The sequence below is a fragment of the Molossus molossus genome, unplaced genomic scaffold (genome assembly GCF_014108415.1).
Source record: "Molossus molossus isolate mMolMol1 unplaced genomic scaffold, mMolMol1.p scaffold_m16_p_11, whole genome shotgun sequence".
In the NCBI taxonomy this organism is placed as follows: domain Eukaryota; kingdom Metazoa; phylum Chordata; class Mammalia; order Chiroptera; family Molossidae; genus Molossus; species Molossus molossus.
Window position 1 is genome coordinate 106,166,980 of NW_023425346.1, and position 24,226 is coordinate 106,191,205.

General features: G+C 61.8%; 1 protein-coding gene across 1 annotated transcript in view; it reads right to left on the bottom strand.

The window, feature by feature from the left end:
• Window positions 1-405: 405 nt before the first annotated feature.
• HDAC4 (histone deacetylase 4) overlaps window positions 406-24,226 on the bottom strand; it is a 208,652-nt gene continuing 184,831 nt past the window's right edge. Inside the window, exons 20-29 of the mRNA XM_036254080.1 lie at window positions 23,874-23,981; window positions 20,521-20,576; window positions 18,324-18,411; window positions 16,763-16,882; window positions 15,985-16,082; window positions 9,716-9,834; window positions 8,177-8,310; window positions 2,117-2,201; window positions 1,215-1,356; window positions 406-841 (exon numbers count right to left, since the gene is read on the bottom strand). Coding sequence (XP_036109973.1) covers window positions 802-841; window positions 1,215-1,356; window positions 2,117-2,201; window positions 8,177-8,310; window positions 9,716-9,834; window positions 15,985-16,082; window positions 16,763-16,882; window positions 18,324-18,411; window positions 20,521-20,576; window positions 23,874-23,981 — 990 coding nt within the window. The 3' untranslated portion in view covers window positions 406-801. The remainder of the gene's footprint in view (window positions 842-1,214; window positions 1,357-2,116; window positions 2,202-8,176; window positions 8,311-9,715; window positions 9,835-15,984; window positions 16,083-16,762; window positions 16,883-18,323; window positions 18,412-20,520; window positions 20,577-23,873; window positions 23,982-24,226) is intronic.

Sequence of the window (24,226 nt, forward strand, 5' to 3'; positions counted from 1 at the left end):
AAATTTGTTGGACTTCAAAACCCCCAACAGCATTGGCCACGTTTGGGAACCCTCCACTTCTGCCCCACAGCAACAGGGCGAAGGAGCGGCCAGCACGGCAGCACGGCCTCCTGCCCGAGGGCACTGCCAGCCCCCAGCCCAGGCCAGTCCATCAATTGTCTGTTTTCTTAAGGCATTGTTCCTCGACTTCAAAGACCCCGCACAGAACCCATCAGAGCGGTAAAAAGGCACAAACTCACGTCTCCCCTCGGCTCTGAGCAAGCAAAGCCGGGCCTGCAGGCTCACACTTCCTTTTGTCCAGTTTTTCCTTAAACGCGTCCCCCGTCCTACCGGCTGCGCACCCGCCGCGGGCTGCCCGGCTCGGAGCACGGGGCCTTCGCGTGCGCTCTCTAAAGAAGCTACGAGATGAGTGGTTTACACGGAGACTGTGGAATTGTGGGTAATCAATCATCAAACGTTAAGCACCAGTTTTAATCAAGTCTGTGTTGTGTTATTAGATCTTTGATTTGCATTTTCTCTTCGTAGGTCCAGCTAAGTCGGGCAGCTCGGCCATGAGCTGCCGCAGGCTTCCTCCCTCTTCCACCCGCAGGGGCCGAGGGAGCCTGGTGCCTGGCTGCCGTCTGCTCATCCCGCCAGCTGTCCCGGGCCCCTTGCAAGGTGGCCCTGCGGTAAGACCCGGGTCTGGGCCCCTGGTGCGCCTGCGGTTCTGAGAACCCCTGGCAGGACGCAGAGAAACAGGAGCTTGTCTTGGCGGAGCTTCGAGACAGACAGACAAGTAAGACAGTCGCCACGGCGGCGAGGCTACAGGGGCGGCTCCTCCTCCATGGGCTCCTCTTCGGGCCTGCGGGGTGGCCGGGGAGGGCAGCAGACAGCCAGGAGAGGACGGACAGAGGGTGAGCGGCGGCAGCACTGTGGGGCCTTCCCTGCCCGCTGTCCGCCCCACAACAGACTGGGCCCCACCGGCCTGCCCGCCTGCGACCCCCAGCTCCTGACTAGGTGTCGCTGGGGCCACCTGCTCGGGGGTGAATGCTCCCCAAAGGCTTCCAAAGGTCTTCCACACTGGAAAGACGTGGCCACGCTGGCCGGGCTGGAGTCGGACAGGGACATCGCCCCCCACCCCACGCCCTCCGAGGGCCAACGTGGATCAGCCTCGGGCCCAGACACAGGAGCCGCCCTCCGCGCAGTGCTGGCCGCCGGGGCGCCGCGGGGCTCACCTCTTCTCGGAGGGCTTCACCCCCACGGACAGGGAGGCCATGGCGGTGACGGTCTCGGCTTCTTCATTCTCGCACTTCTGGGCCTCGACCAGCGAGTAGGCAGCGGTGGGCGGGAGGCGCCGCAGGGAGCGCCAGTGCCGGCCTGGGGGGGAGCGCGGGTTAAGGGGCAGGGCGGGCCCAGCAGGCTCTGGGCCCTCCCGACTCTGGGGGCAGGCGAGCACGGGGGGCTGTCACCCAGTGCTGAGGGGCTCCCTTCGGGACCCTCCAAGATGATGGCTGTGTCCTTACGGGGCCTCTATGTGAGGGGACATGCAGGGGCTGGACACGGCCCAGAGCCAGCCTCAGTGTTTCGTGGCACCGAGGGCTTCTCGGCAGGGCGGGGCACAGCTCCAGGGCCAGCAACCCGGCGCTCGTGCAGAGAACACGAGGGCCCTGCTCCGTCCACCCAGATGGGCCGTCTCCAGGACTGGGTCACCCTACAGACCCAGGGCGAACGGAGCACGTGATGAGGGCAGGGCACTGCCAGCTCACCTGACACAGGGGTGCTGCATGGGCACCGCCTGGCTGTGTGCCAGCGCCCTCGGTCCTCAGCTCCTGCTGTTTGAGGGGCAGTGCTAGGAAATGGGGGCCTGTACCTCTGCCCGAGTCTGTAGGTGTGTGGGGTTCTCTGGCCGGGAGACCAGACGTGAGGACACCGCTCACGCTCCGGCCCACCTGACCTAGTGGCTTCACAGACTCCGTGAGCCCAGCTCTTCTGTGGGGTGTGGGGAGCTGAGGGGGTGCAGTGAGGGTCCCCAGCAGCTCAAGTCTGGCTGGAAGCGAGGCCTGTCCTGCAGGTTCGGGGACACGGAGAGGAGCCCAGGGCGAGGGCACAGGGCAGGGAGGCCTGGCCAGGGACTCACTGTGGACTTCGATGACCTTCTCCATGGACCGGACGGCGTTGGCATTGGGTCTCTGTTGCAGAACCTTTTCTGGGAGAGGGTCAAGCTGCAAAACATGCGACAGCACGATGAGCAGGGAGACGCAGCGCCCCCGAGCTCCACGAAGCGGCAGTTGCAACGGGCACCGGGGGCTCGAGCGCACTGCTGACAGCGAGGAGCAGCTTCCGCCGGATGTGGCTTCGAGGCTTGTTATCCGGACTTTTACAGAAGTAGGTCTGTCTTCCTCAGGGGGCTCTCGGGGTGCTCGTGGCTCCCACGTGAGCAGGACGGACGGTGTCCGGAGGGTCAGATCGGGGAGCGACCATCACTTCCGGGAAAAGCCCTTCCCGCCCCGGTGCCAGCGGGAGGCTGGCCTGCTCACCGGCCACAGCCTTCTAGTAACGGTGGGAAAGGGCCACAGCCGGGAGAGGGGGCCGCACAGTCAGGGGACCCAGGGCCACTGGGGCCCTGCAGGCTGCACGGCGGTAAACTCAACAACCGGACAAACCAACAACCGGGGGGCCCACTCGGGCAATCAGACTCGCTGGGGACAGGCCTGGGCTGACGTCCCGAGCCGAGCTGAGCCGGGGCGGGCCGGCGCACACAGATTTGCCACAGACGAGTGTTGGCAGTTTTGTTCTTGGTCTCGGCTCTGGGCAGAGCTAAGAACAAACCCCGAGACCCTAACAATGAGGGTGAAACTCTTAAATGACACACCGACAAGGTCCGCACCGAGTCCCTCCCGGGAACTCTGGGCTGTGCTGAAGGCAGAATGAAAACAACCCAATGGCCGAGGAACGAGGCAGAGAGCCGCTTAAGCGCAGGATGGACAGACAGACAGGGCTGCAGGGCGGTCACAGTGATGCCCAATCAGTGAGACAGGGAGAGGAACAGACATAATCCCCCAAACTGCAGAGAACTCGGGAGGAGCTGGGGCTCTGTGTACAAACAAGCACACAGACATGTTACACGAACTGTCTGATGAGTGAGTTGTTCCAAGTGTGCCCACCTGGGTGTCCTGCATTTAATCGGCGACACCCCCATGGCAGACCTGCCAGGACCCTGGCTGCACAGGGAGGGTGAGGTCACTGACCTCGTCAAAGGCACACACTGACATTTTTTAAGGGTCCTGACTGAGAAACTGCAATCGGCTACACCCTCCCCGTCAGGAGCGGGGCGACCGAGTCGGGGAGTCCCATCAGGAGAGGGGCGACCGAGTCGGGGAGTCCCAGTCCTGCTGAGAGCGGGCAGGACAGAGAGAGCCACAGACAGGGACACACGCAGAGAAGGTGGAAATGAATCCAAACCAAACCAAACAACGCACAACCAAAGTCCCCGAGGCACACTGTGGTACTAGACAGAAAGGTGACAGGTCCCCCGCGTGCTGGGTACGCGACGTCGGGCGGGGGAGGCTGCGGCACCAGTATGAGGTACGACAGAGTTAACTGAGCTTTGTGATAACAATGTCAGTTCAGCCTGGCTGGTGTGGTCAGTGGTGAGAGCATCGGCATGCAGACCAAAGGGTTTGGGGTTCGATTCCTGGTCAAGGGCATGTACCTGGATTGCAGGTGTGATCCCCAGCCCTGGTCAGGGCACGAGCGGGAGGCAACCAGTTTTTTGTCTCTCTCTCACATCAATGTTTTTCTCTTCCTCTCCTCCTTCCCCTCTCCCTCCTACTCTCTCAAAAAATTTTTTAATTCATCCAAAGATATGAAGATTTAAAATCTGTACATATTCAGGAAAATTACTTGAAAATGTGTAAGGTAAACTTGATGGATCTAGGAGGAGACGTGGGGAGATGTGCCACCACAGGGGGACTTGAGCGTCCTTCCTAGACGGAGCAGACAGGCGTCAACAGAGGAAACCGATGTGGGCGACGTGATCAGCAAGCTTGGCTCAGTGGACATCCACGAAGTCCACGACCAGATACCCACTTCCACACACGCGCATGTCTGTGCGGCGTGGCCACGCACCAGCCACAGTGCGGTCCCCACCAAGACAGCCGCTCACCGGGCGCCTTTTCTTCCCACAATGCAATCTGTTAGAAATTGGTAACAAAGAACCATGAGCCCTTGTGGCCAGGAATTAAAAAACACACCAATCATGGGTCACAGAAAGAATCATAACAAAAAAGAAGAAATGCTTAGAACTAAAAAATATTGAAAATGCCACGTGTCCATGTGTGAGATGCAGCACTGTGCTGGACGTGGCCAGGGGAACAAGCAGCCCAGAGAAAGGAGGGGACAGAGGAAAGGGGCAGAAACACATTCCGAACAAAGATACTGTAGCTGGAAGTTACACTCCAGCTTGGCTTCCCAGCTCTCCTGTCTTATATATATGTATTTCTTCCTTTATTGGCTTTAGAGAGCGAGGAAGCGAGAGGGAGAGAGAGACAGAAACATGGACGAGAGAGAACATCGACTGGCCGCCTCCTGCACGCCCTGCACTGGGGATCGGGCCCACAACCTGGGCGTGTGTCCTGATGGGGAATCAAACCAGCGACCTCTTGGTGCAGGGTCGACGCTCAGCCAGTGAGCCACACCAGCCGGGCAGTGTCTAGTACTTTTGTAGTTGCCTCTTGGAAGACAATGAGGTATTTATAAATAAAAAAAAGAAAAAGAAAAAGACCAGTCATCAAGCTGAGCACTGTGACTACGGAGTTTCAGGCTGCTGGGACCCACAGTGGGAGCTTGGCGGTCAGTGCCCAACATAACAGAACCTGCCGGGCAAGTGGGGACAGGGCCCGAGAGGACACCCTGGTCTCCACTGCGAGCTGCCCCTGCTGAGCCAGGTGGCTGGCAAATAAGACGTCTCTCACCCGTCTGAGAGAGGGAGCCCAGGAGGGCCAGTTGTCATGGCACCCCGACATCCCACTGAACCGATGACGGGGTGGAGGGCCGCGTGCAGGTGCAGCTCCTTCACCTTGATGGGGCCAGGGCCTACCTCCCGAGGGTCATCAGCAAGGACCCAGGAGGCACCCACAGTCCTAAACCAGACGAATGTGCCCTGGGCCCACCCTGTGTCCCCACCACGGGCCTGCATGTAACTGAACCACAGCCACTGCTGGCCAGAAGTGTGTCCGTGTGTAAGCATGCATGAGTGTGTCCATGTGTAAGCATGACTGTGTATGTGCATGAGCATGGCTGTGTGCATGAGCATGACTGCAAACAGGTGCAAGCATGACCAAACATGTGCAAGCCTGACTGCATGTACAAGCATGACGGTGGGTGTGCAAATATGACTAAGCATGCATAAACTCACATGAATGTGTACATGTGCAAGCATGCCTGGGTATGCGAGCACGGCGAATGTATGTGCAAGCAGGAATGAGTGTGTGTGTGTGTGCGCGTGCACGTGAGGGGAGATGGCTGACTAGAAGCAGACGCGGCTCCCAGCCTGATGCCTGTGTGCTCAGACACTCACACACACTGGTCCGATCGCTGTGCTGCCACAGCTGCCCCTTCACAAAGTGTAGCACGGAGAAGTCACTACGCCCCCAGGGCACCCTCTTCCCCCAGCACGACGGCGGACCTGACGCCCCGGGACTCCTCCGCTGATGCCAGAGTGGGCTGAATGAGGAGGTGGCACTGGACCCCAACGTGCCACACGATTAGACAGAAAACTGGCCCAAACCAAACGCTGCCCTTGGGTGACATGAGAACGCTGGCCCCACCTGCCCGGAGGCCCCTGCTCACCTCTGCCTACACCCCTCCTGCAACACGCGTAAGCGACTTTTCACTGCCAGCTGTCGCCGCAGGAAGCTGAGCTGTTTAGTGAAAGGCCCGGGGCACCGTGGGCTGAGGCGGCGCTGGTCCCTAGCAGAGGCCCTGCTCCCCTCTCCCGGAGCCACCCACCAGGCTGCCTCGCTGGCCACAGCTGGCTGCCCGCTGTGCGCGCCAAGCCGCCCAGCACGCCGTCCATCAACCCTCATCAAAGGCCTGCAGGGCTGCATTAGGGAGATTTGTACGAGGCCTCGCGAAGCCGCGCTTCCTGCCCTGGGAGGTGAGTGGAGGCGGCTTTCCGCTTGAAGAGGGAGAGGAGCAGGAGAGGGAAGGGCCCTCGCTGAGCTCAGCTCTCTACTGCTACTTGAAATGACTAAGGAATCGAGAAGGCTGAGGACGGGCTGAAGACTTTAACCAGCAGGGAGGACTGTTTCATGTCAGAAGGTGTAGCTGAGACGCTGTGGACACCAGGCAAAGCAGAGGCATTTCCCTGGGGACATTCAGCACACGGCCGACTGGAGGACCAGACAGGACAGGACAGACCCACCATCCACGCCCAGCAAGCGGGCAGGGGTGGGGCTGGGCTGGAGCACCGTGGCCACGTGGTTAAAACTCTCCGGGAGCTGGGACCACGCTGCTCTCCCCTGCAGCCTGAGCCCCACCATGACTGCAGCCCCAGGAAGGTGCTGGGTGCCACCTGCCCCTAGGACTGTGCTCACCAGTCCACCCTTCTCAGCAGTGGCCCGAGTGGGCAGACAGAGCCACGGCCTTCCTCCCGGGTGCCCACTGCCCAGGGTTGCCTGCCCGGCTCACCTCAGCGAGCCATCTCGCAGGGAGGACACCCCCCATCAGGTCACTGTCACACTAGCTGGGCTGGGCTGGCCCTGGGTGAGACCTCACCTTGGCTTCCACGTGCCCGTCATCTGCCCCTGTGCCTGGCAGGACACTGCACCTCTCCTCCTGCCACAGCCCACCCTGTGCCAGTCCCCGCAGGGCACAGGGAAGGTGCAGAATACAGTGGGCACAGTGGGCATCACTCCCGTCAGGCCCAGCTGGAGCTGGAGCCCCTGCTCGAGCCCTCTGCGCCCACGCGCCTCGCGGCCCTGCCAGCTGTTTCCCTGGTGGGGGCGAGACGGGCAGCCCAGGCCTGGCCAGGATGGCCCCGCTGGCTCTCCGCCTCACAGGGTCAGACCGTTTGGGACGGCCCCACGGGCAGCACCCTCACCAGGGCACTGTGCACGAGACGGCCCAAGCAGGAGCCTTGCCCTCTTGGTGTGGACCAAGGCAGGTGGGTGTGGGGACGGTGCCCCAGCTGGACACCCAGGTCGCCCTGACCCAGCGGAGGGGTGTCCCTGTACCTCGTGGGCTGGGGGTGGGGAGCCCCGGGGGACAGCAGGAAGGCAGAGCTGACGTGCCCGCCAGGGGCCCTGTACCTCGTGGGCTGGGGGTGGGGAGCCCCGGGGGACAGCAGGAAGGCAGAGCTGACGTGCCCGCCAGGGGCCCTGTACCTCGTGGGCTGGGGGTGGGGAGCCCCGGGGGACAGCAGGAAGGCAGAGCTGACGTGCCCGCCAGGGGCCTTGTCCGGCAGAGGCTTCCCTGTGCCTGGCACACTGGGGCCCGGGCGCCTCCCCGTGCGATCGGCCTGTGATCTCGGGCCCCCACCAAGCTCCCCAAACACCAGCCAGGTTGTTCCTAGGACCCACGTGTGACATCACAGCAACAAGGGAGAGCTGCACTTGGGGATCCTGGCCCTGACCCCATATCCAAAGGCCTGTGTGTGGGTTTCAAGTTTCGGGAAGTTCAGACGCTCAGTGGGCTGGACACCATCCAGTCCCTGGGACGCTCTCTCCTCCAACCTCGGAAGCTCCCTCCCGGGCCCAGACACCGGGACCCTCTGGGCGGCCCCTGCGTGTCCTTGCTGGGGGCCTTGGGGGGCCACCCTGCAGAGCCGGCCCTGGGTGTCCGAGACCCGCACAGCGACACCACGTGGGATCCTGCCCTAGAACCCGAATGACGGTCTCTGAAGGGGAAACCGAGTCCTCTCCAGAGGACTCAACCATGAAGATGAGCACCTTCAAAATACAGGGTCCCAAACCACCTGAGAGAAAGGGCGATGACCCTTTAGCTCACAGCCTCACGGCCAGTCGAGCAGCGTTGTCAGATGTGCGCCTGCTCGGTGCGGGGGGGGGACATCCAACTCCCAGCAGGACGCCGTGGAGGGCCCATGCCGCCTGGGGGACAGCCAACACCCAGCGGGACGCCGTGGAGGGCCCACGCCGCCTGGGCCGAGCCCGCACGCAGGGCCCTCCTGTCCTCCTACCTCGTTTCCCAGCAAAGCAGAAACACATGCTTCTGAGGCGTCGCAAATGGCCGTGAGGTCGTGGCCCCCCTCCAGGGCCAGAATGATCCGGCCGCCAGCCAAGCCCATCAGCTGCTTCGTCAGGTAGCCGAAACCTGCAATGGGAGACGGGAGATGCACGTGGAGGGCAGGCGGCGTGGGCCGAGGCTGGCAGCAGATCAAAGCGCCAGAGACGCATTACATCACGTCACAGACCCCGGGGCTGGCACGCTGTGTGCATAATGGAAGCCAGGCCCAATCACATAAATTCATCGAGGAATTCGGTTTGGGATCCTGTTTGATCTGTGTGAGAGCAGGAATTATGGTTTCAGTGCTTTGATTTCATAATGCCGCAAATCACCCCGTTTGGGGGACGGGGAGGGGCCGAGGTAGGAGCCTCAGCTCTCACATGGGGACCAGAGGCCAGGGCAGGGCAGCTGGGCAGCCTCCAGGCCCGCGTGTCCATCCCCAGGCCCAGGGCCCTGGGCACACGCACACCCTCCAGCACATCACGTGTGCCCGGGGCTCTGGGCACACGCACACCCTCCAGCACATCACGTGTGCCCAGGGCTGACATCCTGTCCGCAGCGTCTGGCTTCCGTCAGCAGCCGTGCTCCCTGCTGCACCCACGTCGCCCTCCTAGGCAGATGCCCCGATGGGTGATGACGACCAGTCTGGGCCAGAGCAGCCTGGCGTCCATCGACGAGCAGGTGAGAACCCACCGTGCTGGTGGGCGCCCGCCGCCCGCCGGGCACTGGGAGCCGTGGCCACCCAAACCCTCGGTCTGTCTCTGGTGGGCACAGGGATGCGGGCCTCCAGGCTGCCGCGGAACCACCCGGGGAAGCTTAGCCTGATCCTTCCCCGGCCCTGGACCGTACCCTGGGCTGCGGCGGATCTGAGGCCTGAGCGTGGCCTGCCCTGGCTGTCCTGTTCCCCTTCTTCTCTGGTGACCCACACTCTCCCTGCGGGAGGGACAGACAGGCTCTCCTCGGCCATCTGTGCCCCCAGGCCAGCACGAAGGGCTCTGAGGGAGCCCTGGGTGGGCCCAGGGGCCTTGACAACCACAGTGGTGGGCGGAGGTGGCAGGGCTGAGGGCGCCCGGGCCTTTCTGTGGCCTGACTGGTTGTGGCAGCAGAGGCCAACCCCTGCCTGTGGCAGGGCGGTTTCCATAGTCCCTCCTGTCACTCAACACGAATCCTAGACCAGCCGGTGACCTGGGCCCCGTTCCCTCCGACTCTGCCGGACCTGCTCGGGCTCCTCCCTCAGCATAGCGACGTCAGGGACGAAGAGCAGGCAGAAGGCCCAGCGCTCAGGTGGCTGGAGAGTGGCCCGAGGCACCCACGCTCCCAGCTGCGTGCCTCCTGTCCACAGCGCCCGGCCCCCTGCTTCCTGGGGCCTGCCAGCACGTCAGGTCTGGTGAGGTGAGGAACGTGTCCTATCGTCATTGATGGGGAGCGTGCGACAGAGTGCACCCCTGACAAAAACAGGGGGCCCAGGTAGGACCCTGCACACCCAACTTACACTTGGCGGAGAGGTTGTAGCCGCCCAGGGGCGTGGGGTGGCCCTCCACGGCGTCGAAGCCTGCCGACACCAGCACCACCTCGGGGGCGAACTCGCTCGCGATCGGCAGGACCACCGTTCTGCAAAGAGGAGGAGGAAACGACGCTGACGTGGCCGAGGACATGCTGCACGGCCAGCGGCTGAGCGCGCCATGGGAGCTGCAGTCCGACAGCGGGCACGTCTCAGCGTCTTAGGAAGTCTACGCTAAATGCTCGGTGCCCGCTGCACATGGGTGGCTCCGGAGGCAGGGTGCTGTGACCCCAGCACAGTTGCAGAGGCAGTGGGGCCACTGCTAGAGCTGCCCAGGTCCTCCCCAAAGGCGCGGCGGCTCTGCTCGCCCCTCTGCTCGCTTGACACTGGCCCTGACTCAGGTGGGTGCAGCACGGCCCAGCACCAGGACCCAAGGCTGCGTGTGGACAAGGAGTTGGGAGGGCCCTTGGGCAGCCCTGGCCCTGAGGGCACCCTCCTGCCCCCTTCCGCTCGCCCACAGGCATGCCAGCATCAGAGGACCACACACCCCTGCAACGCTGCTGCATCGGCTATAAAAATTCTGCACTCAAGATTTTTAGAGGGAAAACTGATGGTCACATTTATGAGAATTGATAGTTAAAAACACACCGAGAGCTTTGGGGGTTAAGTTACATCAGAGAAACAAGGAACTGGTTGGCTTGAAAGGGAAGAAACTCCGAACACGACCCACCACCTGGAGCCGGCAGCGGAAGCAGGCCGTGCGCCCCGTGCACCCGCGCCCGCTCCACACCCCGCCAGCAGCCGAGCAGGGCCGCCTGCCACTCAGCCCGTTTCATGGGACTTGGAGTGAATCGCACAGACTCTCCCCTCCCTCTGGATGAGGAGGCAGGTGGCAGGGTCACAGGAGCTGCAGGAAAAGGGCCAGCCGCCTCGCATCTCACTTCTAGAACAGAATGTCAATAAACTTCGTCCACGAAATTACTAAGACCTGAGGATTTGCTGCAGGTCTCTCACTCCGCCACTTTATGGGGTGTCTACGGGGTCCCGTTTTGCACTGCAACCTGGAGGCAGAGAGGGGTGTGCTGGGAGTCCGCGCAGGGGTGGGGAACGTCCCCGTGCCGATACTGCTCCCATCACACATCAAATCAGCCCGACCAGAGAGCAGGCTCGTCTTTAAGGTGACAATCTTGTATGGGCCATGAATGATGTTATGAATATCCAAAGGGCCCTGGAAAAAGGCTCCCAGCCCTGCTGGAGGGAGAACGGGGGTGTCTGAGAGCAGTGTCCGTCTGTGGCGTGCCCCTCAGCGGAGGAAAGGGTCCAGGGTGAGGGGCTGGTGACCGGGCCAGCACTGCTGAGCCCCAGGGGGCCTGAAGCCCCGCAGTGAGCCCTGGCTCTGGGGCTCCGAGAGCACAGGGCAGGGCGCCCAGGGGCACAGCCGAGAGCACAGGGCAGGGCGCCCAGGGGCACAGCTCCGCATGTGCGATGGGACCTCCCTGCCACTTTTTTCTTACTCCTCACCCAAGGACATTTCTCTGTCTTCAGATAGAGTGGGAGGTGGGGAGGGAGAGAGACACATCGACTGGCTGCCTCCCATATGACCCTACCAGGGCCAGGAACAAACTGCAACCGAGGTACATGCCCTTGACCAGAATCAAACCCGCGACTCTGGTCCACGGGCCGACACTCTAGCCACTGCACCACACCAGCCAGGGCGAAACCCCTCTCGCACGCCGAGCGCACTCTTGCTGAGGAAGGTGCTGGCGCTGGCGCTGGCATCTGGAGCCTGGCCCTGTGCCCGGCGTGCCTCAGTGCCAGGCAGCTGTGCTTCGGTGCCATGGGTCATAGCTTTTGAGAGAGCCTCCGAAATCCGGTTTGCACCGGCAGTGGGCCGCGCAAGCACCTGTCCACCAAGTGCCCGAGCTCTGCTGAGAGTCGGAATCAGAGTGTAGAAATGATGGGGCCCAGCTGCTCTGGCCTGGCTGCCACCGGCCGTGAAGCCCTCGGCCCAGTCCCGCTCCCACTCACCGGCGGGCACTGCGGCCAGAGATGGCGCACAGGTGGCCAGGCACACCTGGACCCTGAGGCAGGTCTGAGAAGACCAGGTCTCCCCACACCTGCCCCCTAGGTCCTGGGTGTTGCACCCGAGGTCCCCCCTCACGCTCTGGGACCAGGGCAGCGCTCAGCCTCTCCACCTCCCAGAGACCAACGGTGGAGGTGGGCACCCCCCTCCCCCTCCTCACAGCCACTGTGGAGGTGCAGGGGCACCTTCCCTGGGCCCCTGTCCCTCTGACTTCCCCTCCCTGCCTCTCCTTGCTCTGCGGACTTCCCCACAGCCCGCCCGTCTTCACGACGGCAGGCCTGGGACCCACGCACGACCTCCCCCATGGCTCACAGCCCCACTGCCATCGTTCCCAAGGCCCCTCCACGGCCAGGGCCCTTCGCTGCTCGAAGCTGGTCTCGGCCTCTGCCTCAGCACCCCCTGCTGTCTTCTGGTCCCAGCCTTACTCTGGTCAGGGCCCAGCTTCCCCACCGGGGCTCACCTCCGAGCCTACGTCTCCCTGAGATGCACCACCCTCCAGCCAACCCAGACCTGCTCCTCCTGGTTCTCTGCAGTATTCCCACCCTCCTCCACCGCACCTGACACCTCGATGGACCCCTCCCACCCCAGCTCTATCTCATCACCAGTATTTCCTGAGATGGCCCCTCCCACCCTATGCCCCATCCTGGTCAGGGTTGTCCTTCCCTGGGCTTGTCCGTGGGACCTAGTGCAGTCCACCCATCCAGGAACCAACTCTGTCACCAAACTGCACAAGACGGCTGTCAGTCATGCAGAACACACTGCTCCATTCACCTGGTCAGAGCCCCTGGAGGTGGCCATGCACGGGCAGGTGAGCACCTGTGCCAGCTCACTCCTGCAGGACTTGTGAGTGGGCACGGTACACGCACCCGCCTCAGTGGCTGCACCACCTGCTGCAGCCCTGTGGTCCCCATCTGAGCCACCTGAGGGGCAGGCACCGCGAGGACCCCCTGTTCTATCCCACTGCAGCCCAGGGCAGGTAAAAGGAAGGCCGGCTGAACACGAGGTAGCCCACCTCTGAGTTTCCAGCTTACATCTTTACTAATAAAATCACCATAAAATGTCCTAAGATAAAATTCAGGGACATTCCCAGCCGGTATGGCTCAGTGGACTGAGCGTCGTCCACACACTGAGAGGTCCTGGTTTGATTCCCAGGCACATGCCCGGGTTGCGGGCTGGATCCCCAGTGAGGGTGTGCGGGAGGCGGCCGATCCATGTTTCTCTCTCACCTGTGTTTCTCTCTCTCCCTCCCTTCCTCTTTTCTAAAAAAATAAAAAATAAATAAAAAAAAAATTAAAATTCAGAGACATGTTGAAGACGTGGAGAGAACGCGGGGTCTCAAGGATACTTCGCCCGATAACAGAAAGCAAAGCACAGCTCGCGGACTAACACCACGGAGACGTCTCAACCGCACGCCTGCCTGGAAGGCGGGGAAGGAGACGTGACCCTGCCCAGCCTCCTGCTCACCGGTCACTGGGGTCAGCAGCGTGGACGTGCAGGTCCCGTGCCACCTCCGACACGATGCCACACGGAACCCACCACAAGCTGCCAGCCCACGCCCTCACTGCGGACGAACAGGTGGCCCGCTCGGCAGCCAGCCGCAGGTAAGCGGGGGCCGAGGAGTCGCCACCGCCTCTCCAGCGCAGGTCTTCAGCCCCCGGAAACTTCAAAGCCTCGCCCGCTGGTTTGAATTAGCCCTTTCCCCGCGAGCCTCCCACCCCAGGAGAGAGCCCGCCGCTCCTGGGTTTCATTAGGGCCGTTCTCTTATCTCTTCCTCGTCGTGGGCTTGATCTCCTGAAATGCAACGTGGCAGGCGGGCTAAGGACACGGCCCCCCGGAGGCATGCACCGTCCGCGGGCCCCAAGGGGGCGGCACAGAAGAAAGGGGCGAACGGATCCTGACCCTCTCCCCGCTTCGATCAATGCCCAGGGAACCATAAATCGCAAACTTCAAAGTGCTATTTTACATTAAAATCAATAAAAAAAAGCCTGAAACAATTTTCCTTTTCAAAGAAGCTATTTAGGCTTTAAAAAGCCCATTTGATAAGGTATCATCATGTACACACTTGGCAGGAGATGAAACGGAAGGTCGGCTTTGCTCCGAGGGAAGGTTCATCGGGAAGGCTGGCCGAGGGAAGGCTGGCCGAGGGAAGGCTGGCCGAGGGACGGCGGCCAGGGCCCGCCCGCCCGCCCGCCCGCCACCACGCAGTGCCACCGGAGGTGACGGCACGCCGCCCAGGGTCAAGTGCCCAGGACACTGACTCGTGCCCAAGGGCTGGCCCAGTCGACCTGACCCTAACGGTCTGAGAAGGAAAATACCCAGTTCTCAGCACTTCAAGCCTCTGCCCGGGACCGCTGCCCTCTGCCCTCTGCCCTCTGCCCGGGACTGCTCTGCCCTCTGCCCGGGACCACTGCCCTCTGCCCTCTGCCCGGGACCGCTGCCCTCTGCCCTCTGCCCGGGACCACTGCCCTCTGCCCTCTGCCCGGGACTGCTCTGCCCTCTGCCCGGGACTGCTCTGCCCTCTGTCCTCTGCCCCGGGACTGCTCTGCCCTCTGCCCGGGACTGCTCTGCCCTCTGCCCCTCTGCCGGGATGCTCTGCCTCTGCCCTCTGCCCCGGGACTGCCTCTGTCCTCTGGCCCGGGACTGCCTCTGCCATCTGCCTGGCTCTTGCCCTGCACTTGCCTCTGCCCTCTGCCCTCTGCCCGGGACTGCTCTGCCCTCTGCCCTCTGCCCCGGGACTGCTCTGCCCTCTGCCCGGGACTGCTCTGCCCTCTGCCCTCTGCCCGGGACTGCTCTGCCCTCTGCCCTCTGCCCGGGACTGCTCTGCCCTCTGCCCGGGACTGCTCTGCCCTCTGCCCGGGACCGCTGCCCTCTGCCCCGGGACTGCTCTGCCCTCTGCCCTCTGCCCGGGACTGCTCTGCCCTCTGCCCTCTGCCCCGGGACTGCTCTGCCCTCTGCCCTCTGCCCCGGGACTGCTCTGCCCTCTGCCCTCTGCCCGGGACTGCTCTGCCCTCTGCCCTGTGCCACACCAGATTTTGGCCGTGTTGTGCCCTAGGCCCCAAGTGGCACCAACATTCACTTGAGCACTGTCCACGCCCCTCACAGCACAACTGGACATTTCTTTCTCACGGAGCCTCCTGAGGGGGTTGGTTCTCAGGCGGGAGGTGAGGGCAACGCCAAGATGCTGCTCTGCACGGGCGGCGACACGGGGTGGGCGCCCATGGTTCAGACGCCACGAAGCTGACATTTAACCGTGGACACGAGCGCATCTTCAGATGCTGTGTACGAGGCCCGCTTCTCTCTTACATCCGGCAGGGTGATTATCCACACCCCTCGCACCCCACGGAGTAGGAAGAAACGTGAAGTTACCGACGAGCCCGAAGGGAAAGGGACTCGGGAAGTCAGGGCAGGCCTCCTAAGGGCCACCTGCCTCCTGTGTCCACAGACCACCCCGCTCAGAGGGGAGCTGCCAGGGCCGTGTGACCCGCAGCCAAGCTCTCCACGTGCCCTCCGTGGGCGTGGGCGTGGACGCACAGCCGCCGGAGGAAAGGCGCTGGAAAGGCTCCGGGCACCAGCTCCTGGACTTCCTGACAGGCTGAGGGCTCAGCCTTCACCACCGAGCGACTCCCCTCCCGAGCACCCCCACCTCCTCCTCCTCGTCCTGCCTTTGTTAAGTCGACAGGAGCCACCTGTGCCGGGGGAATGACTCGTCTGACCCAGATGAAGGCAGAAACCACCCTTGACGACGAAAGCCAACGCCGGATGGGGGTGCTCCCCGGTGGCTGGATTCCAGGGCCCAGAGTAAACACAAACCCAAGAACAGGGAGCCCTTCCCGCGACCCGTAAAGGAGGGAGATTTATTTCTGTCTCCCATCTTCTCACAGAGGATTCTGGAAGCCAAGTCAGGAGACTGCAGCCTTCCAGATCTGAGCACCCGCTTTTCACGAACACCCACCTGCACTGAGCCCGGGGCCCGGGGGTGCAGCGGACAGGCCCTGCGCCGGGCCTAGAGGGCGGCCCTCCACATGCAGTGCCGGGAACTTCCGACTGCAGGGTCCTCTGCCAGGCGGGTCTGGGTCTCGTGAAGGAAAGTGAGGGCCAAAGCCAGAGGAACTGGGACATAGGAGTGGGGTCCCGAGAGGTCCCTAAATGCCCTTGGACAGGACATCAGGACACATACCTGAAGGCTGCCAAGTACTCTGCGTCTCCCATTGGGGGGTCCAGGCCACCGGTGAAAGCCATGTTGACATTGAAGCCCACACCTGGCCCTGTGCCCACCTGTGCAAAGGAGAGAAACACCTGTCAGGCCCTGGACGGAGCACCTGGTGGCCAGCAGCAGAGCTGGGGATGCTCCTCATGGGTGTGTCACTGGTCCCCACTACCCTGGCTCACTGACTTGGATGACAACACGGTTTCACGGGCTCAGGGCTCCCGTCCACCTGACCGGTGGGTGCAGTGGGGCTGCCCTTCCCCTCGGCCCGGAGGCCTGCAGTTCTGCACTGTGACACCCAGGCAGCAGAGGCCACCAGGACGTGCCTGCAGGGGGCTGCCCTTTCGACTTCCTCTGGGAAAGAAGATCGGGAGGCGGGCGAGCTGCTTCCTCGGGTGGGATCCCCCCACGGGGCCTCTGCTCAGAGGGAGGGCGGGCTTGGCCGGGGCTCAGGGCACCACAGGTGACAGTGCAGCAGACACGCTGCGGCGGCGGAGGGCACCTGCTGCCCGCACAGGGACACAGCCGTCTGCCCAGCCGGGACAGACATGGTCCTGGGCTCCCATCTGCATGTCACACACATCCAGCTGCCGTGCACACGCAGGGCGGGGTTCAGGCCTCACGTCGCCTCCGGGCTTCCGCGAGGGGCAGCCTTGCTTCTGATGGGCGAGCGTCTCCGCACCTGCCCCTCGGCCCCGGCGCCCTGCCTGGGCCTGGGAAAGCCCTGCACACCCACGGGGCCCGGTACCTCGTCGGGCGCCCCGCTGCCCGGGAAGAAGTTGCCGTCGTCGTAGCGATGCAGCGAGATGTAGAGGACGCTGGGGTCGCTGTAGAAGGCCTGCTGGGTCCCGTTCCCATGGTGCACGTCCTGCGAGCAGGCAGGGGCTCAGCGCCGAGTGCCGGCTGCTCCCCGGCCGACGCGCCAGCACCCACCCCCAGGAGTGGTCCCAGGGGTCCAGGGACAAGAAGGAAGAGGCCTGAGGCCGTGTCAGAGTCCCCAGCACCAGGGCAGACCGCAGGCTTCGGCAACAAAAGGCTGGTGGTGAAACCCCGCCTGGGACCATGATTTTCTAGACCATTTACTTAATTTTTGGCCACGGTGTCTGACAAGTGAGCCATTTCCTCCACCTGACCACGGCTGCTGTTTCCAAGGTGTCAGCTCTGGCCTGATGCTGGGACAGGGCGAGGACCACCCCGCAGGGCTGAGCGGCAGGCGCACAAGGCACACAGCCATGTGGTCCCAGGCCCCAAACTAAGCTGACAAACCACTTCTCCTGACCACACAGCGTCGCTCAAGGAGCTGCCCGCAGCCAGGCATGGGGACACCAGAGAACTGCTCAGAGCCCTTTCCGTCACCAGGGCCACCTGCGCTCACTGCGGGAAACGGCAGGGCAAGGAGCGGCGAGCAGCCAGGCTGCGGCGGGGAGCACAGGCGGCAGGTGGCACGCCGCACCCCTGCCTGGGGCACTGCCCCGTCTGAGCTGTCACAGGGCACGTGGGATCAACTACGTAGCACCTGTCGCTTCCCCAGAATTTCTCATTACTCCCTTAGGAGCAACCGAAGGGCTCAGGGCCACGGGCGCCGGGCACACTGGAGCCAGCGCTCTGGTTTCTGATGCTCCCTGAGCCAGAGCCTCGGCCACCTGAGGGCCCGGACCTCCGTGACCAGCGCCCACACACAGCCGCGTGCTGGGTATCCTGGGTCATATTCTTGGCTTTAACCAAACTGAGAAGAACTTTGCATTACAAATGACACTCCCACCTGGTGTACCTAATTTTTTTCCTTAAGATATTATAAAGTTAATTATAAATACCAAAGAGAACATCCCTGACTCCCTCCCTCTCTATAGAAAGAGTGACACAATGGACGCCTTGACTGCCCACCCAGAACGGGCCACCCTGTTCGTGAAGCCCAGGGGCCGCGAGAAGCGGCATTTCCTACAGGGAAACGGGGAAGGAGGTCACAGCCGCACGAACCGGCCGCCGGGCCGAGGCAGGAGAGGGGCCAAACACAGCTGTGCGTGGGCCCGGGGAGCGGCCACGTGCTCAGACGGAGGCGCGCCGTCCAGGCCGCACTGCGTCCCGGCGAGGCCCTGCCCCGGGCACATCTCTAGACACTCTGGGAACTCGGCTCTTGGCAGGACCAGCGGACGGGAGCTGTTAAGTAGGTCCGTAACAGGCCTAGGCTTTCATTTTCCACATCTTGAGGTAGTTTCCAGAAGTGAAGGCCCCCAAATCAAAAGGTCTGTGGGAGCAGAAAGCCTGCCGCTCCCCACAGGGGCAGTCTTCCTGTGGGGCCCACAGCTCACCCAGTCCACTATAAGTGTCTTGCTCACGCTGAGCCTCTGCTGGAGGAGCTTGGCTGCAATGGCCACAGAATTGAAGTAGCAGAACCCCCTGCAGGTGAGAATCAGGAGAAACAGAAAAAATAAGAATTTGAATCAGTTTTGTTTTTGAAAGGTTTTTTAAAATTGATTTTTAGAGCGAGAGAGGAAGGGAGAGGGAGAGCGAAACACTGATGCGAGAGAGAACATCAATTGGCCGCCCCCTGCACGCCCCCTACTGGGAATCAAGCCCACAACCTGAGCATGTGCCCTGCCTGGGCATCAAACCGGCAACCTCTCAGTACACTGGACAACACCCACCAACTGAGCCACACCGGCTGGGGCTGGATCAGTTTTTACACAACTTGCAACGGAGTCACTGAGACTCTGAGAAGGTCTGGTGACTGTCATTTCTAATCAAGCAGTTTGAGAACCTCACTTGATGCTTGTGATCGACAGGCATACAGACAGACAGCGTCTGGCGTGCAGACGGCCAGAGGTGTCTGTTAGATGCTCTCACTGGCGTCTTAAGAGACACGATGGGCCACAGAACAGAAACGTGATCAATGTCAGTTGCTCACTGCCCATCCTTCCACATTCTAAGACCCATGGCAACAACACAGTCACCCAGTGACGGGCTGCAAGACCCATGGCAACAACACACACGGTCACCCAGTGACGGGCTGTAAGACCCATGGCAACAACACACACTGTCACCCAGTGATGGGCTGTAAGACCCATGGCAACAACACACACTGTCACCCAGTGACGGGCTGTAAGACCCATGGCAACAACACACACTGTCACCCAGTGACGGGCTGTAAGACCCATGGCAACAACACACACTGTCACCCAGTGACGGGCTATAATTCCAGAGTCTTACTAGAGAGAGCAGGAGAAGCTAAGAAAGTGATTCAGGTCCAAATAAAGCTCTTCTCAGTCTAAACCTGCCTTCGCCCGGGTTCCCACAGAACCAGGTGGCCTGGCTGTTTCCTTCTGGAACCCAGGCTACGGTCTGGGAGCCGTGACCCACGGCGTGGCTGCAGCTTGTGGCACCACAGAGGAACTGCACTAAAAACACTCCTCTGTCACCCACTGGTCATCAGGCTTACACTCAGAATATCCACCAATGAGACTCGAACCAGAAGTCACTCTGCTCCCAGGTGGCGTGGGGCAGCCAGCAACTGCTCGGGTGAGGCTGCAGACTCCAAGCCAAGTCCATGCCCTTCCTCCTACACGAAGACCATTCCCCTGAGCTTCTGCTCTGACCCTCAGCCTGGGTTTGCCATGACGGGCTCCACTGGGCCTCGCTGCTCAGTCTACGGCTCCACCGTGGCCCAGTGGATTCGAGAGGGTGCTGCCCGCCACGCGCCTCCTTGCTGGAATCTGCGAGTGCCACCCGCACCTTCCTTGCTTTGCCAGGGGCAAACCACTCCTCATTCTTCAAGGCACAGCCCTGATGGCACCTCCTCCTGACTTGCCCAGGTGTCTCTGGGCCGAGAGCCTGCTGTGCTCCCAGTGTGGTCTCCTGGGCCCCCCAAGAGGCACCTGGAGCCCAGGCGGCAAAGGCAGTCTGCACAGAACCCGAGGCTGACAGCCAGCGCTGTGCCCTGCCCAGGGCAGTGTGTACAGTCACTGGCTCTCCACGGACACGCAGACAGGACAATCCACATGCCACACGCGCTACCTCGGCCAATGCCTCAGATGTGCACAGTCAGGGGAATCCAGAACCCGAAACAGAGTCCAGAGAGCTGGCTGTATGGCCACGACCCTGGGACTTCAGCCTCATCATCAGCAAACCGTAAGCAGCTGGCTCAGGAGCCACACTGGGAAGCACGCGAGGGTGAGTGCCCAGCGGTGAGGACAGGCCGCGGGGCCGCCTGTGCGCGTCCCGTTTCCTCTCCCCTCTTTTTGCAACGAACTTAACAACTGAAAGACTCATCTAGACTAATTTTGTGGATGCCCGTGTTCCCATTCTCTTCTCCGATTCATCCCTTCATAACACCCGAGGCGGAGTCGACCTCTGACTCTAGGGCTGTGCGGATAGTCACTCGTGCTAACGAGGGTCTTGCGGGCACTGTAGACATGCGAGCACACTCCACTAACAGGAGGGCTGCATGTGCAACCACAGCCCTTACGGGCTCAGAGCCGGACCCCCCGTGGGGCCCCTGTGCCTACTCACATGGGCGTGCTCTCCTCCGCGTGATGTCCTGGAGGTCGGACCACGGCGAAGCCGTTCTAAACACACCGAACATGTGGGGGAAACGGACGGTAGGTTAGTTCCACATCAGTGCAAAACCGTACAGATCACACTACCAGCAGGCTCAGAGGACACGCGAGGACGGGCTCACACTGCACCCGGGCGCGAGGGGACGGAGCACCGGCTGTGAGCATCGCTCAGGGCCGGCCCGTCTGGTGGAGAGTGCGCAGGTGCTCGCAGCCCCTAAGGGAAGCTGTCCGAGACGTCCCACCTCTGCAGGCCTGCGCCCAGGGCTGACGCTGCTCAGTGCGGGGACCTGGGAGGCCTGGAAAAACCCTCCTTACCCTTCTGTTCAGGACAGTTTCCCCAGGCAGTAACTTGACGGGGACCCTGGATACAGATGGAACAGGGGCTTGGCTGTGGGTCAGATATCAGGCCCCAGTTTGCGGTTAACGTGAAGGTCTGTCGTTATCACTGCAGCACAGATCACGAGGAGTGGGCCACACGGGAAAGCTGGCAGCACTGGGAACAGATGTCTCCCAGCTGGAGGGAGCTGCACACGCTCCTGCCTTCCGTGAGGACCTCCACGTCATGTATGCTCTGGAGAACCACCCACTTCAAGAATGCTCTGTAGCTGCTGTATACAACATATGCACCGAGGAGAACCCCATGCACCGAGGAGAACCCCTGCATCGAGCAGAACCCCTGCATCGAGTAGCACCTCCGAACTGCACCGAGTAGCACCCCTGCACCAAGTAGCACCTCTCGCCTGTAGCAAGTAGAACCCCTGCACCGAGTAGAACCTCTCGCCTCCACCGAGCAGAACCCTTGCACCAAGTAGCACCCCTACACCGAGTAGAACCCCTGCACCGAGTAGCACCCCTACACCGAGTAGCACCCCTGCACCGAGTAGCACCCCTACTTCGAGTAGAACCTCTCGCCTGCACCGAGCAGAACCCCTGCACCGAGTAGAACCTCTTGCCTGCACCAAGCAGAACCCCTGCACCGAGAACCCCTGCATCGAGCAGAACCCCTGCACTGAGTAGCACCTCTGAACTGCACTGAGTAGCACCCCTGCATCGAGCAGAACCCCTGCACTGAGTAGTACCTCTGAACTGCACTGAGTAGCACCCCTGCACCGAGTAGAACCTCTTGCCTGCACGGAGTAGCACCCCTGCACCAAGTAGAACCCCTGCACCGAGTAGAACCCCTGCACTGAGAACCTCTCACCTGCACCGAGTAGAACCTCTCACCTGCTCTCACCTGCACCGAGTAGAACCTCTCACCTGCACTGAGTAGAACCTCTCACCTGCACTGAGTAGCACCCCTGCACTGAATAGAATCCGTGCACCAAGTAGCACCCCTGCACTGAGAACCTCTCACCTGCACCGAGTAGAACCTCTCACCTGCACTGAGTAGAACCTCTCACCTGCACGGAGTAGCACCCCTGCACCGAGTAGCACCCCTGCACTGAGAACCTCTCACCTGCACCGAGTAGAACCTCTCACCTGCACTGAGTAGAACCTCTCACCTGCACTGAGTAGCACCCCTGCACTGAATAGAACCCGTGCACCAAGTAGCACCCCTGCACTGAGAACCTCTCACCTGCACCGAGTAGAACCTCTCACCTGCACTGAGTAGAACCTCTCACCTGCACTGAGTAGCACCCCTGCACTGAATAGAACCCGTGCACCAAGTAGCACCCCTGCACTGAGAACCTCTCACCTGCACTGAGTAGCACCCCTGCACTGAATAGAACCTCTCACTTGCACCGAGTAGCACCCCTGCACTGAGAACCTCTCACCTGCACTGAGTAGCACCCCTGCACTGAATAGAACCTCTCACTTGCACCGAGTAGAACCCCTGCACTGAGAACCTCTCACCTGCACTGAGTAGCACCCCTGCACCGAGTAGAACCTCTCACCTGCACCGAGCAGAACCTCTCACCTGCACCGAGTGGAGCCTCTCGCCTGCACGGGTGGAATGTGTACATTGTATAAAAGTGGTCTCCACTAGCACCTCTAGGTCTCACCAATGACAGAAAGCTGTGTGGTGAGGGTCAGTACCAGCCCCCAGGGCCAGCTGACCACTACACTGGGCTACGGGCAGTAGTGTGCAGCCTGCTCAGGGAAGGACACACTCACGGGGAGCCCCTGCCCCACACATTCTGCAGGCCTGGTCCCCGTGCTCCTCTGGGACAGCTGTCATAATGACCTAACCTTTCTCACTGTGCTGGGCACTGTGCAGACGCACAGGAGGCCCCTGACAGGTCACAGCAGGACTCAGGCAGCGGCTGGATGACCACCCCGCGCAGCGTGATATTCACATCTGCGGGGGAAAGGCAGCATGTCCTCGAAGCAGCAAAACTCAACGATTTTACAGACTCTCGACCCTGAGCAATGCCCTCCGCACCCTGTGCGGGGAAGCGGGAGGCGTGTGAGCAGCTCTGCCACTGGCCGAGGCCTGGCTGCCCGCAGCCGCACCAGCCCCTCCAGGGCACTGCCGAGGGCACTGCTCACACTGGGTGCGCGGGCTCCCTCCCAGGTAAGCGGGCGAGCTGCCACCTCGGGGAAGCAGCACGCAGCAGTGCCGTCAGCGCTAAGGTCCGAGGGCTCAAGGGAAAATGAGCCGAGTGTCTGGGGAGCTCCCCGCGCCTCCTGCACCCAGAGCACCGCCCCGATGGGGTCAGTGCTGACTGTGAGTAAGGGGCAGGACGGGAGGACACCTCTCCCAGCAAGCCCGTTGCAAATGCCCAGCGCCACACTGCACCTGTGGACTCGGGTCTGAACTCACTGCCCGTTCAGGTGCCACACTGCAACTAAACTCAGAGACTTCCACTTGAATTCTGGTGCAGATTCAAAGAGTAGCCATGATGATCTAAAATAGCTATGAAAACATCCCCTCCCCTCAATCCTGTGACTGTGTGAGGCACTTTCTTCATGTACTTCAACCAAAACAGCACGTCGCTAGAGACCCCACAGCAGCAGCTGTGAGAACCCAGCTGACCTGAGCCAAACAGATCTTCTCACGTTCGGAAACATTTTAGACGTTTCTCGGTTTCATCTCTAATATGGTCCCTGCTGAGGACATGACTCACATGCACAAAAGTTCTTGGGGTGCTTCAACAACTTTTAAAGATTTTTACAAAGTGCTCCGAGCACTGGATCTTTGAGGATGGTTCCACGGTGTGATTTCACGGAGGGGGGAAGCTCCCTTCGATCCAGTGCTGGCAGACAGGCCCCCTCTCTGCGCCTCGCTGGGTCTGTCTGGGGGTCGCAGTGGCTGCCCCTCCCCCCCTGGAGCGTCCAGCCCACCCGCAGCGCGCCCTCACTGACCTTCAGCTCCCCCGTGGCCACCTTGAAGACCAGCTCCACCACGCAGCCCACCGCCAGGCGCGCCGCCCCCGACGAGTGCACCTCGTTCCATATGGTGTCACTGTCCACCTGTGGGGACAACACCGGGCAGTGAGCCGCGAGCTCAGCCTCCGAAGCTGCGCAGCAGAGCCTGTCCCTTCTTCGCAGTTGCAGAGGTGCCCACAAGACCGAGCAGGCGAGCACAGCAGGCGCCGGATGAGCCGGACCCGCCCTTCCGGAGCCCCGTTCCCTCGGCTGCTCCAACACGCCTGGAGCTGCGAGCGACGACGCCAAGGTCCCGGTCAGCTCCTTCTTATCTACTTTCACTCCAACTG